This window comes from Apis cerana, linkage group LG7, assembly GCF_029169275.1.
Source record: "Apis cerana isolate GH-2021 linkage group LG7, AcerK_1.0, whole genome shotgun sequence".
Classification (NCBI taxonomy): Eukaryota; Metazoa; Arthropoda; class Insecta; order Hymenoptera; family Apidae; genus Apis; species Apis cerana.
Genome location: NC_083858.1, coordinates 12,356,917 through 12,370,773, shown reverse-complemented (window position 1 = coordinate 12,370,773; position 13,857 = coordinate 12,356,917). Strand labels below are relative to the sequence as shown.

The following is a 13,857-nucleotide window of genomic DNA, read 5'->3' as shown; positions in this document are numbered from 1 at the left end:
CAAGCTTGTAATTAATAATTTTCCGTGTGGCAAGGTGGCAGCCCTTGTTAGTAGTAAACACGGGCATTTTCCTTTTAACCAGCCGGCAGGGGTTCGCCCTGCTTTATTTTTAAGATGGAGTCTATTTTTGGGAGGATAGATAGATCACCACCGCCCCTTTCGTTAACTTTTATCATCGCGGCCAAACGCATTCGACGATCATATTAAATTTGCTTCCCTATCGAGTGGAGTTTCTCTTTATAAATAGATGGACGACGTGGCAAGTAGAATCGGGAAACGTGAAACGAAGATATTTATCGTTATAAATCGTTATAAATCAAAGAATTTTTATTTTTATTTTTTTTTTTAATTAAAATTACCCCTCTTGAATATATATACCCCTCCAGATCAGAAGTATAATCGAATCGATAATTGGATCCTTTTTGATAATATTCGACACAAAGTGTGGAAAAATAAATTCCTCGACGCCAAAATTTCCAAATTTGAAACTTTAAAATCCACGAATATGTAACAATTAAAAAATTATCCCTCCTCGCTTTAAACGAGATTTAAAAAAGGAAAAGATCGAGATAAGATATAAAGATTAGAACTAGAAGCAAGAAAAATAATAAGTCACAGTCACAAAAAATATATCGATTTGCACGAATTAATAATTAATAATAAATAGAGGATAGAACTCTTAAACGCATAATCGTTGAAATAAGACAAGGTGTTAAGTAAATATTAAATACCAGTTTGTAACAGATAGAAAAATAAGGGACGTTATTCATAGCCGTGCTCACCACCGTTTATAAATATATCGCTGGACCGGTAATTTCATCGGAGTGTTTGTGACAGAACATACGCGTGCACGCGTGTGCGCGCGTGTGTGTGCGTGCAGGTGTATTTTCTACCCCGTGGCAATGTCAACAAATCGTTATATCCGTACTATCAATCAACCGAGGCTTGACAGGTGGAAGTAACCACTGCGATACCACTGCATTGTTCCAATTTTAATTAAAATTTTAATACGATGATCGTTGAAGAACCCACGATGTCGGTATTTTATTTGTTTATTTTTCTTTTATCTTTCGCATTTTCTTCAAATTGTCGCTAATTCAGCAATTTTCTCAATTTTTTCGAAGTTGTAATGGTATTATCCGTGAAATAATAAAATAAGTTGCTGATCGAGACGAGACGAGCGTGCAAAACGGAACAAAAGAATTCACCATTATTTTCTAACGATGCTTAGTAGAATATCGCATTTATTAAATGATACAAATTATATTATTTTTTTCATAGAATATCGAATAATTTTATATGAATTTACGTGGAAATTGAAAATGTCTCTAATTTTCATAAATGATCGATAGATGGTTATTATTATTGAAATATAAATTGATTATGTCCTAATAAATGAGAACAAAGGATAAAAGATAAAGATTGCGTGATTCAGAAAGCACTATTATTAAAATTGGATTAAAATAATGCTGTTGTACGTTAGGGCATCGTTAATCATAAGAAATTGTAACGCATGTTTAGAGTAGAAGAGAGCATAAATTTCAGAAAGGAGTGTTATTAGAATTAAATTAAGATTACGATACAGCTCGTTTCGATAACGATCCGAAAAATATTTTCCAGCGCGTTGTAAAAGTGGATTTTGAAGTTATTAAGCGTTTTAGAAAAAGCACCAGCGATGGCCAGCGACCCGAGGCCGAGGAAATATTTAACAGGGACACGATGAATAAAGAATGAAAATAAACTTGACCGCTTGTTCCGCGATGCATACTTGATATTTTTTTTTCTACTTGTTATTAGAATTGCCATGCAATTATTATTCAGATGTCTGCGTATTCTCGTGACATTTCAACGAATAATAATAATAATAATAATATTTCGAGTATATTTTCATTCCTCTAAAAAAAAAAAAATAATTAAAATCATTTCTATCTAACCGCTGTTAATAATTTTAGGTTAATAGAGAATTAAAAAGAAAAACAGAATTACAAAAATTGAACGATAAAATTAATCGATCCGTTCCATGTAATAAATTCAATTAACATTATCTCTCGTTCGAAAAGTAAAAATATTAACGAAATTACTTTGCTAAATATTGGCGCGAGGACAAAAGTCAACAAAACGTTCAAACAAACAAATAGAATAAAACGGACGAAGAGGGAGAAGAAAGACAAACGAGGAGAAACATGGCGGGCGAGTATCGATCGACGATCATCCGCAACTTTACGTCCGTCCGTTACGTTTTACGAAAGTTCCCCCTCTCCCAATGGATCATCTTTTCACCACGTATCGTCGACCACGTTCGTTCGAAATGTTCGTCAAAGCGAATGTCCGGTATAATATATACGAGTGGTAGAAATGCGAGTGGAATAAATAAAAGAAACAAAGGGAAGAGACGAGAGTGACTTGTTGCTGAAATGCCGCTCTTCATTTCTCTTTGACGAAGAGGCCAGATCCCAGTAATATTGTCCAGTTTTTATTCTCTATTCTCGCGAAATATTCCCCCCCAGGAATATATTTAATTTTTATCGTTGCACTCTTTTATCGTCCCTCCGCATTTCCCCATTAAAGATGTTTCTCTCTTGGAAAGAGATACTCGTCGCCAAATAAAAATCGTCGACAAACGAATGATTAATTTCAATCGATTCGTTTATCGTTGTTCGATTGCTCGAGTTTTATTTCCTATATTATATCGTATTAGGTATTTTAATAAGAAGAAAGATTCTTAAAAATGTCACGTCGCGGAATATGAATAGAAAATTTGCATCGGCTGATATATCGGGTGTATAAATAGAACGCGAATATTTCCTGAATGCAAAGTCGGGCATAACCTTCGTACATTGTTAAAAGGAAGCGTGTCTATTCTCGATGCGACTATAATACGTGAAGTAGCTGTGTACTGTTCAGCGGTGGAAAGAAGTCGCGTTTCGCAGGACGGCAGAGAGGCAAGGGGGAAGATCTTATCCCCACTTCACACGCTTTGTCGACGATCCTGACACCACGCATAGCTACGTACTAATAGAAGAGCTATAATTAGAACATTCAGACACAGTAAAAATTATTTTCATTTACGAAGTTACGTTAAGATCATCCAAGATTAAAATATTTTCCAAACTATTAATTATTTCGATATGATATTGATATAATTCATATATATACATAGAATTAAACTATCGTTACAAATTAGCCTATGCATATTACGAGAAAATTCTCTGGATTCTATGCTTATGCTGATGCGTCGAGGTTTGGATACAGATCGTCATTTTGGATTAATATACCAAATACCAGTACCTACCATTTGCGAATATTTTCTTAATAAAAATTTCCAACCAATAACGTTAAAGAAATTCGTCGACAAAAATATTTAAAAATTTTCTTCGTTGCCAAATGTTCGTTGCATTGCAATGATCCATGTTCGTCCATGTTAATTATAATATATTCGTTATAAAATTAAAAACAAAAAAAAAGAAAAGAAAAGTTTAGAAATTTCAATTTCGTCGAATTTAAACTCACTCCCTGCACCAACTATCGGTCGACATTTTAATTATCGACAAGCCTGACAGCGCACGAGCCTGCGACCAACATCGGAATATCCCCTGATAAACAACGTGGATGGAGAATAATGGAGGGGAAAAAAGAGAAAAAAGGATAGCGTGTGTGCGTGTGTGTAGTGACTCGAATCGATATTATTTACTATTCTATAGTAACGAAACGTTAGCCGGGTCGTTGTGTTTACCTACGTCGAGCCTCAACCCCTCCCCTCTACACCGTGTACGTTGACCTCACAAATATCCTGACGGTCTGTAGGCGAACGCTCGATATCCGAGCCTCGACGCTTCGAGTTCGAGCGCATCTCGTTTGCTCTTAGATATTTCGTTTTCGCGACGGAAAATGGGATCTTTGACAATTCAGTTTCGGTTAATTAAACGAACGAGATTCATTTTCACGGGTCCTTGTTCGCCTCAGAAAGAGAGAGAGAGAGAGAGATAGAGGCGGGAGAATCGATAATTTTATTTAGAGGATGGTGAAAGGCGGTTTCGAGAAATAGAATAAAATTTCGAAGGATGCGAATATAAAACTTTTTTTCGTAAATAGAAATTATATATTCGTTGATAATCAGTATTTGTTCTCAAATAACTCACATTCTTGGAAAAATGAAGGTACTTTACTCGGTGTCGATAGTTATACTCTTGCACGTGGAGAGTTCAAAAATAGGAATTGGAGGTATACAGATAAAAAGCACTTGAATCTTTTAAATGTTTTACGTAGTAATTGAATCGAAGTATCGGAGGCTAAAGATGGATAAATTTCGCGGCGCGTGTTGCATACGTACGTTGAAATTAAGAATACACCTTCGGCAGAGGTCTGTTCAAGCTAAGAACAAAACCAATTAACTCGAGGAAACTTTCGAGCTTGGAAAGAAGAAAAGTTTTCAGTAACAATGGATATCCAATTTTAAATCTAATTAACCCTAAAACGATCCTTCCATTTATTTTTTTTTTTTTTTAATTCCACAAAATTTTAAGTTTGAAAATTTCTAAATATAAATCGTTGACGTGCGTGCAATTCGATGGAAAATGATTTACGATTAGGCAAAGTATCGATGTCGCCTCGAATACTGGAAATTAAGGAGGAGGAGATCAAGGGGAGGGGAATAATTTCGCTGATGTCATCGTCTGGCGTCGAGAAATTATATCGAACCAATGGCGAGGGATCTGGTGAAGGGTTGGAGATGTGGACACGGCTTATTGGTTTCGACATCGAGCTTCCTCGTCTCATTTTTAGCTGCCTCTTACGCTCGAAAACAAAGAGTCCTACCAAACAATCGAGTAGTTTTGTATCAACTTCTGTATATCCCATATATTATATATTTCTATACTGCTCGTTTCCTCGTGGATTAATTCTAAAATCAGTGGCAAGTACATTAAGAGAGAAATTAATTTTAAAATATGTCGGACCAGTCTTTTTAATTAAATAATAATAATAATAATATTTCGTTATCGGTTCAAAATGATCAACGAATGTCATGACGATCATCGTTCTTGCAACACGTGTGCAAATCACGCGCGCACGCACACATACTCCCACAAATTGTTCCCAATTTCCAACGTGTCAAAATTTATTATTTCACCTCCCATCGAGCTCGAATTAACAACGACAGAATGGAAGTTCGAGAAACTTATTTACGTCGATGTTCGTTAACGATGCTGGGCATATTTGATTGCACAAACAGTGTTTATAAATAACACGATTGACGAAACGATCGGTAATAAGAACGGAATCTCGCGGGTTAAATGAGTATAACCATTAACGATCTATAGCAGATTGGCAGTAAATCAAGAAAGATGATTTACTTTTAATCGTAACAGGTGGTCGAAATTTCGCGCATAGAACAGGTTCGATCGTCGCGACGAAGAAGATTTAATTGGACATTGGAAAAAGAATTAATTTAATCGTTATCTTTTCTATAACATTTTGTACAAATTGTTTAATTTCCTATTTCTCCCTTTCCTAAGTTCTTCCTTTTTCTTCCTGACAAAATAGAAAAAAAATATTTAAGAAAAAGAAAAAGGATTATTCCAAAAATTAAAAATCATCGAGATCTTTTTCATCGAGAAACAGAATCTACTTTTTTTGGATAAAATAATTAAGAATAAATCGTGCATCTTTCATCCACGAAATTACGATTCTCTTCGAATCGTATAAAAATTCATGAAAAAAAAAAACAATAAGAACACATACAATAAGATATAGAAATGTACGAAGTGTAAGGAAAAGAATCGATCTAAATCTAACGTCGTTCCTTCCCTTGTGAAAGAGCACGAGTCACAGTTTTATCGGCCGTATAAAAGAAAAAGAATAAATAAACGATCCCGTTAACACGTTTTATTTTGGCGCGAGAGGGACGGGCGTATATCGTAGGATGGTGGGTAGCCTCGACCGCTTAAGCTTGATCCAATTTGTTAGGCGGCCAATTTTTGACGAACGATCCGCCCGTGTCTCGAACAGGAAACGTCAAACGTAATAACGCAGCCTTCGATTGCTGATTTATCACGTGAGATGAATTGATTGAAGAGTTCGAGATATATATATATATATATTCAAATATAGAAGTCTCGAATATATTGTTTCGATAAATTAATTTTTATTTTTCTCCAAGGAAATAGTTTAATAATTTTTTTTTTTAACAAAATTACTCGATCTCATAAAGGAAGAGATTCGTTTGTTGTTGATATTTTCAATTTACTTTGTCGAATCGAATATTCGCCATCAAAAGTTTCTTATTCACTTTCTTCGCGTATTTTCAACGAAAGTTCGATCTAAAATGTTTCTGAATTTTATTTATTTCAACTTTGGAATCCATTGTTTGGAATTATAATTATAAATGTATAATTTGATCCCCGATTCGAGAATTTCGTTTCTTTCTTCGTCGATTCTTATTGGAAATATCGATGTTTCTCCAGTATATTTTCATCGTTTTCTGTCACACAAGATTTTCTATACACCCTGCACGCAAAGTTGGTGATTTTCGAGGGATGATATCATTATTCTTCTAAATATTTCTCGCCTCGAGGGAATTAATTTCCGGGAAAATTGCCACCGCTGCCCACGTTTTCGTTCCACCTTAACCGTAAACAAGAATTCGCAAATTGTGGGACGGATAGAGGGAGGGAGGGGTCGTTATTTCTCAAGTTAATCAAGTTGACACCGTTAACAGATGGATAGTAGTTGTAATACTGCACGGGCCAATAACTTTGGCCAAAAACCTGTGAAGAACAGTGTCAATGGAATGAACCGGTGAATCATTTAATATTTTCGAGGCACTGAATCAATTCGAATTTTCCTGGCTTTGCCTGTGAATTTATCGTGGCGAGGCGGAGAGAGACGTTTTTTTCGAATTGGAAGAATAGCTTGTAAATTTACTCAGGAAAAATACTTTATACACCCGGCTAAAGCTTTCGAAGTTAACATAATAATTCAACGAGGAGGAATTTAGAATATTTGCAACGTTGGACGTTGCAGAAAGAGAAATAAAGCGGAGATAAAGCGGAGGAAAAGTGCTTAAAATATAATCGGGGAGGAGGGAAATGATTCGCACGAGATAGAAAAGATGTGAGATTGTAAATCGTAACAAAGAAGATAGGACGTGAATTAATTTATTCCTTTTCTCTCTCTCTCTCTCTCGTTCGCGCGTATGATTAACCTTTTCATTCTTAAACACGAGTAATATCTTGTGGAGCAAAAATTAATTTCGTGTCATCCGATCATAGGATTTTCCCATTGAGGAAAAATTATATCCGGGTCGTGATAAAGGCATCGATGATATATTTTCCTCGGGAAGGAATCAATTTTTAAAACCTTTAAAACGTGAACTTTATATTTTCATTCTTCCTGGATTTCGTTTAATCACTCGTGTCGTGATAAATCGAAGTTGGAGGTGGAAAAAAAAAAGAAATTTTTGGAAATTTGGGAATAATTTATCGCAATATTATAGGAATTAGATTTCTTGGATTTATCGTTCGAGCTCATTTACCTCGGTAACAATAATTATTGCTTAAAGTTTCTTAACGTGGATCAAAATTAAATATTTCTGTCTTGATGATCATTCAGAATTTAGAATTTATTTTATCATTTATTATCCGTGAATTAATAGGAATTATCAAATTCATTTATTGATTTGTTGGCCAAATTTTCATCATATTCTTTCAATAGGAGCAGTTTTCGCTACTATTTCAAGATTTATTCATTGATATTCATTTAATTATAATTTTTGGAAATTTCAAAATAACTTATGCAATATTATAGGAATTGGATTTTTCGGATCAAAATTAAATATTTAAATATTTTTGTCCCGTTATCATTAGGATTTATTTTATCATTTACTATCCGTGAATTAATAGGAATTATCAAATTCATTTATATTATATTTTTATTGGCCAAATTTTCATTACGCTCTTTCAATAGGAGCAATTTTTACTACTATTTCGAGATTTATTCATCAATTGATATCCATTCAATCGCTTATTATTTTATTATTAAATATAAAATGATTAAATTCCTTTGCCAAGAAACTTTTGTTATTCTCTCGAAAAGAAATTAACGAAGCTTGAAAACTTACATTTCGATTAATCAAAACTATTCACGTCCGCGGTAAAAACAAAAAAACCTGAAGTAATCGCGATTTAATACGCTTTAAATTATTAATAATCTTTCATATTTGGAGTGCAACATCCGTAACAGCTATCCGTCTCTTCAAAGGTGAAATATGAACGAAGCAAGATTTCGAAGATGTATTATATCTAGCAGCTACGAGAAATATTAATTTCACGGCGGGTCGTGTATTCGATAAACTTGTTGGCGTTATTCGAGAATCTAAAATGGCGCATGGCTCAAAGGCAGATGTCCTCTTCCCTTCCAACGATCATCTCTCTCTCTCTCTCGGAAATTGTTTAACGAGAGAAATCGAGACGCAGATTAGATTAAAGACAGTGGAGTCAATTTTCCTTGAGCCACGTTAAACATCGAGCGAAGAGGATTATTTACATTTCATCTTCCCTCTTAAATGATCGAGAGGCATCGGTTTTTCTCTGATTTTTCTTCCCCTTGGAAAGACTCTTTCCATCCCTTGGAAAAAAAAAGTTTCGAGAGATTTTATTTCTTCTATACCACGTAATTTTCCTTTTATAAAATATAAAGAAAAACATGTAATTCAAATTGAGAGGGGAAGAATTTTTAAGAGAGAATATATAGAAGAAAATAGATATTGTTTATTTAATATTTTTTTCGTATAATAACATTGATGAGATATATATATATATATATAAATTTAATTTTCATAACATGGGAGAAGAATTTCCCTCGCAAACTTTTTCACGAAAATGATAAATAAATGAAAATTTAAAATGAAACGGGATGAAGAAACTGGAAATGTTTATTCCGCGTAGAAACTATTTTCTTTTGACTTTTAACGGCCTCGGCTTTTTATCAAAAAGGGAAAATATACGAATATATATATATATATATAAAAACACGAAAAAATTTCAAACAGGAAAAATTCAAACAAGCATCGCCCCTAGAAACGTATTTCTCTCTATATATTTCGTTCTCGATTTTTTTTTTTAATTATAAGAGGAAGCTTCGAGTCAACAAATCTCTGGTTTGTTCCAACTTCTAGTTATTCTCCCCCTCCCCTCTTTTTTTCTTTTTCGCGTAAATAAAATTTCCAACTACACCCTTCGACCTGCTAATATTCAAAATTATTGGCTCGATGAAATCGAGACACGCGGCATTTGAGATGAGCCCCTCCCCAATGGGAAAAAAGATCATCAATCCAAGATGGATTTTCAACGAGAAATTCGTAGAACGATTACTCTCAGCCGAATAATCGAGGATGGAAGATCGAAGGAAGGAAGGAACAACAAATATTCGCGCGAATCGAATTGTTTTCATAGGGATTTCTGCCAGCCATAAAATGGCGGATGGAGGATGAATGTCGGTTTGGAAATGGATCAGACGTCTCGAAAAACGTTCGAGTTGGCCCTTTCACGATTGATAATTCATTTCGATGGCTCGAAAGGCGTGGTGAAATATTTTCGACAGGAATTTTTCGACGAGTAGCGTGGTGAATTTTCGAAGGTCGAAGTGAAATTCGCGAACGAACCGATTTGAAAAGAAAAATAATGAAGGGAAGGATGGGCGATGAGGATCGATGAGGATTGAACGAGGAATGATCGAGGGGGAGGAAAAAGAGAAAATATATTGTGAAATTTATGGAGAAATTTTAAATAAATTTTGGAACGGATTTTACGAAATAAAATTTGATATAAAGGGATTGTAGAAAAGTATTGTAGATTCGTGTGTAATGTATTTATTATGAATCCTGCGGGATTAAAAGGTATTTCGTTTTCGAATGGATAAATGAATAAATGGGAAGGTAGTTGGTATTGTTTTTAATTCAGTCATTTAATCCAAGATTAATTTATATTTTTTGACCTCCTTTCGTTCATTTCTTATCTCGCTTGAATTAATTTCCAAGCATCCAGAAAGTTTGAATCTTTTAATCTTTTAAAAAAAAACTTTCGAGTAGAACGGATTTTATTTTCTTGGATTTGATTCAAATTTTCTTCCCTTTTCTCCTCGAGGGAACGTAACAAAGATAAGATAAAGTTCATTGGGTATAATTTTCAACAAATTCTTGAACCTTCGAGGAAAAAACCATAAAAGATGGAGAATATCCATCTTTATTTTTTACCAGGATGGTTTACTAAAAAAAATTTACCTCTGTTATAATAATTGAAAAAACAAATAATCGAATTATTTCATTAAAATAAAATCTCGAACAGCAACACATTAATTCTAATTCAACATTTGATAACATTTCACGTAAAATTTAGAAAACTTTGATACGATCTAATTCAAATTATTCTTCGTAAGGCGATAAGCAATGAATATGTCTGACCAAAGAGTGACACATTCTACTGTCACGATTGGAATAAAATAATATTCTACGTTTATTATTACGCATATATGAAAAGAAAGAAAATTAATAAATTACAAAAATGCGAAATAACACAAATTATTTCTCGATTTAAATTATAGTTCAATTGACTATAAAATTAACGCGATTAACTTTTTCGCGCTTGCTCGCGCGTGTGCACAACAATTTAACCGGTTATTGACTAATTAGGCGATAAAAACCGTATTTAAAACCGTCCTTTCCTCGAGATATTCTTATTGAAAAATAATATTTTATAAAAAATTAAGATGAAATTGCGAAGAATTTATCGACAACAAAATTGTAACAAAAAAGAAAGAACGTTGAATCAATAAGCGAAAGAATTAAAATAATCCAAGCATCCTTCTATTCATCCACAAAAAAATCAAGCACACATTTCTTTAACGTTTCTGTCGAGAAGACAAAAAAAAAAAAGATTCCTCCTCGTCGGCAAAAAAACATAACTCATCAAATACTTTCTCACGTCAATTCGAATAACGTTGAATTAACAAACGAAAGAATTAAAATAATCCAAGCATCCTCCTATTCGTCACTCACAAAGATCAAACACAATTCTTTCCTCAACGTCTATCTATCGAGATAAACGCTCGATTCCTCTCGACAAAAAAAGATCCCCGTCTCGATCGACAATTTCTCGCGATGTTCCCTTACTGTTTCCGTTATTTCCGTTTTTCCACTTCGCCTCTCCAGAGATCGTCCACAGAAGGAGGAAAGAATCAGAGAATAAAGGGAGACAGAGAGCTATCAAGGTTTATCGAGCAATCGTCGTTCGAGCCTGTTGCCTTCTGGCTTTCTGCTTTTGCTACGAAACTCGTATGTGCTCGAAAGGGAGGAGAAACCGTGCCAGAAATACACGTTTTTCGCGGTAGCGAGAGAGAAAGAAAAAGGTGGCGAGAGGAAGGCGGCGGAGAGGTAAAGCGAGATAAGCGAAAATAGAGTATCTATAGTTGTGACGTGGATACGACTTCCTCGAACCGGCTGCTCTCCCCCCACTCCTCTCCGCACACTTCACGCGAGCTCTCAGAGCCAACGAACGCGCGCGTGAAAGTCGTTTACACGTTAATCCCAGCTCGACCGTGTGCTCCCGATTCCCTCACCAGATTTTCGGATTTTCGTGTAATTGTATCCGGCCGTGGATCGGGGAAAGATTCTCTCGCCGAGAGAATCGAAGGAAGAAAATGAATTTTTCTTAAGATCGCGTTGAATGTTTTGATTTATGACGATTAATTTGAGAATCGTTGAAGATGAAGGTTTTCTTAATCCTTTCTTAAATATCTCATAATTGTTAAATAATGTCAAAATAATCGTGTAAAAATAATTGATTTGAGACCAGATCGTGAGAATTGATGAAGAAGATTTTCCTAATCCTTTCTTAAATGTTCAACTCAAATTTGGAAATAATGATTAATTATGAGAATGAAAAAAGAAGAATTTTTTCTTAAATGTTTAACATCTATCGAAATAATAATTTATTAAAGAGTGAGATTCGAAATTACCAATTTGAGACTAAATCAAGAAAATCTGAAGAACGAGTCTGATTTATTTAATGATTTATTTAAGGTTTGTTTAACTCACCCTTGCTGGTGAGACTGAAGCTTCTGAGCCTGTAACTGTCCTCGTCCTCGCCCTCTTCCCTCGAGGGCATCTGAGACGAGGTGTCAGGAACGTCCAGAAACGCGTTGCTCTTCCTGTGATGGCTGTGATGCATACTTTGTCCTCTTCGACTCCCCCTTCTCCTGAGGCCGGGGCTGATGTCATTGTCGGTCAACCTGGGCTCGCTGCTGCAATGAGCGGACTTGACCGTCCCTTCGTGATGATGATGGTGATGGTGCGCAGCTGGAATTAGAAAAAAATATATATAACTATATGCATATATATATATATCCTTTTATCTTCGAAATTGTAAAATTTTTTATCAAAATCTTATAATCGCACAAGGGTGTAATTCAATTCTTCTTATTTATTATTAGTACTTAGAATATCGTCTATATAATTGATTTTTATGAAACTTTTATTTCCTTTTTTCTTTTTTTCTTTCTTAAAAAATAATCGGAATTAAAAAAAAATAAAAAGATTTCAAGGATAGATTTCTAATATTCTCGTCATCTATCTCTCCTCTCTGACCATGCCGTACAAGCTTCACACGCGATGGATTCCCTCTACTAACTTCTCGAGCGTGGATCCTTTGAAAATTTTTCCACTCTTTACCTCCGCCACTGACCGCCTTTTCAAACCCTTTAAAGAACACTCGAAGGAAAAGTATGCCCGCGAGTGGAACGAAATCTATCTCGATAAAATGATACGAAACGCGATATCAACTCGTAACTATGAAAACGTCATAAATCAAATTACTCTTGTTTCGCTCTCTTTTTTTTCCTCTTTTTCTTTTTTCTCTTTTTTTTTTTTTAATTAGAATTAAAACGATAAAGATCGATGGAGATTCGCACGCATTAAGATATTTCGATTCGTAAAAAGAATGTGTTTATCGATCTTTTTCTTCCTCTTACTTTTTACTTTTATGCGAAAAATTTTCACCTTACTTCACAAGGCGACGATTGATAAAATTTTAATTCATTTAAATTCGTGTAAATGTATGCAAGATAACGAAAACACATACGAAAATTAGAGATTAATTAAAAACTAAGATATCAGAGACACGTACTCAAAGCATAAAAATAAAAGTCTTTTTATCCCGTTATTCGTAAAGAGGAAAATAAAAGATTCCCCGTTTCTTCGAATTACGATCTCATCTCTTTCTCTTTGGAAAGTGAAACTCTCGCCGAGTTCCTGTTGCGAAAATTTAATTTCCAGAGTGAAAATTATCATCGTGCACGTGAAAATGATCATTCTCCTGGCTAAAAAACAGATTTTGCGAGAGCGATATTTCGCTTCTTCGTTCTTAGCATGGCTCTCCATTCCGGGCGAGGAAAACTCTTTTTAATTTTTGCATTCTCATGACGAGAAGAAAGGAAGAGAAAAAAATTAGTAGGAAAAATTAATTAATTCCCGCGTTGAAATTGAAAGTAATAAAAGATGGCGGGACGCGAAGCGTCAAAAAGAGAGAACGATGACGTCACATATCGCGTGGACGTCGAGGAGATCACGCTTCGGCTTCTATTCTGGCATCTGGTTTGGATAGTGGGTCACTGACAGACGAAACGGGCCTCCGCGATGCCAGTGCACCTTAGAGGAAGCGGCCGGCCCATTTAACACAAAAATACGATCCCGCGAAGGGTTTCGTGGGCTAAAAGAAGCTTATTCAACGGTGTCGAACGCCGACACCGGTTCCTGCTACCACCGATTCGTTCGCGCCAGAATTAGCCTTCAGCGTATCATCTATCTCT

General features: G+C 35.0%; 1 protein-coding gene across 3 annotated transcripts in view; it reads right to left on the bottom strand.

The window, feature by feature from the left end:
• The window catches only part of LOC107999405 (GTP-binding protein REM 1), a 61,597-nt gene that overhangs the window by 41,869 nt on the left and 5,871 nt on the right, over positions 1-13,857 (bottom strand). For all 3 annotated transcript variants that reach the window (XM_062077324.1, XM_028667406.2, XM_017059214.3), the window contains exon 3: positions 12,089-12,349. In XM_062077324.1, the coding sequence (XP_061933308.1) occupies positions 12,089-12,349 (261 nt within the window). The remainder of the gene's footprint in view (positions 1-12,088; positions 12,350-13,857) is intronic.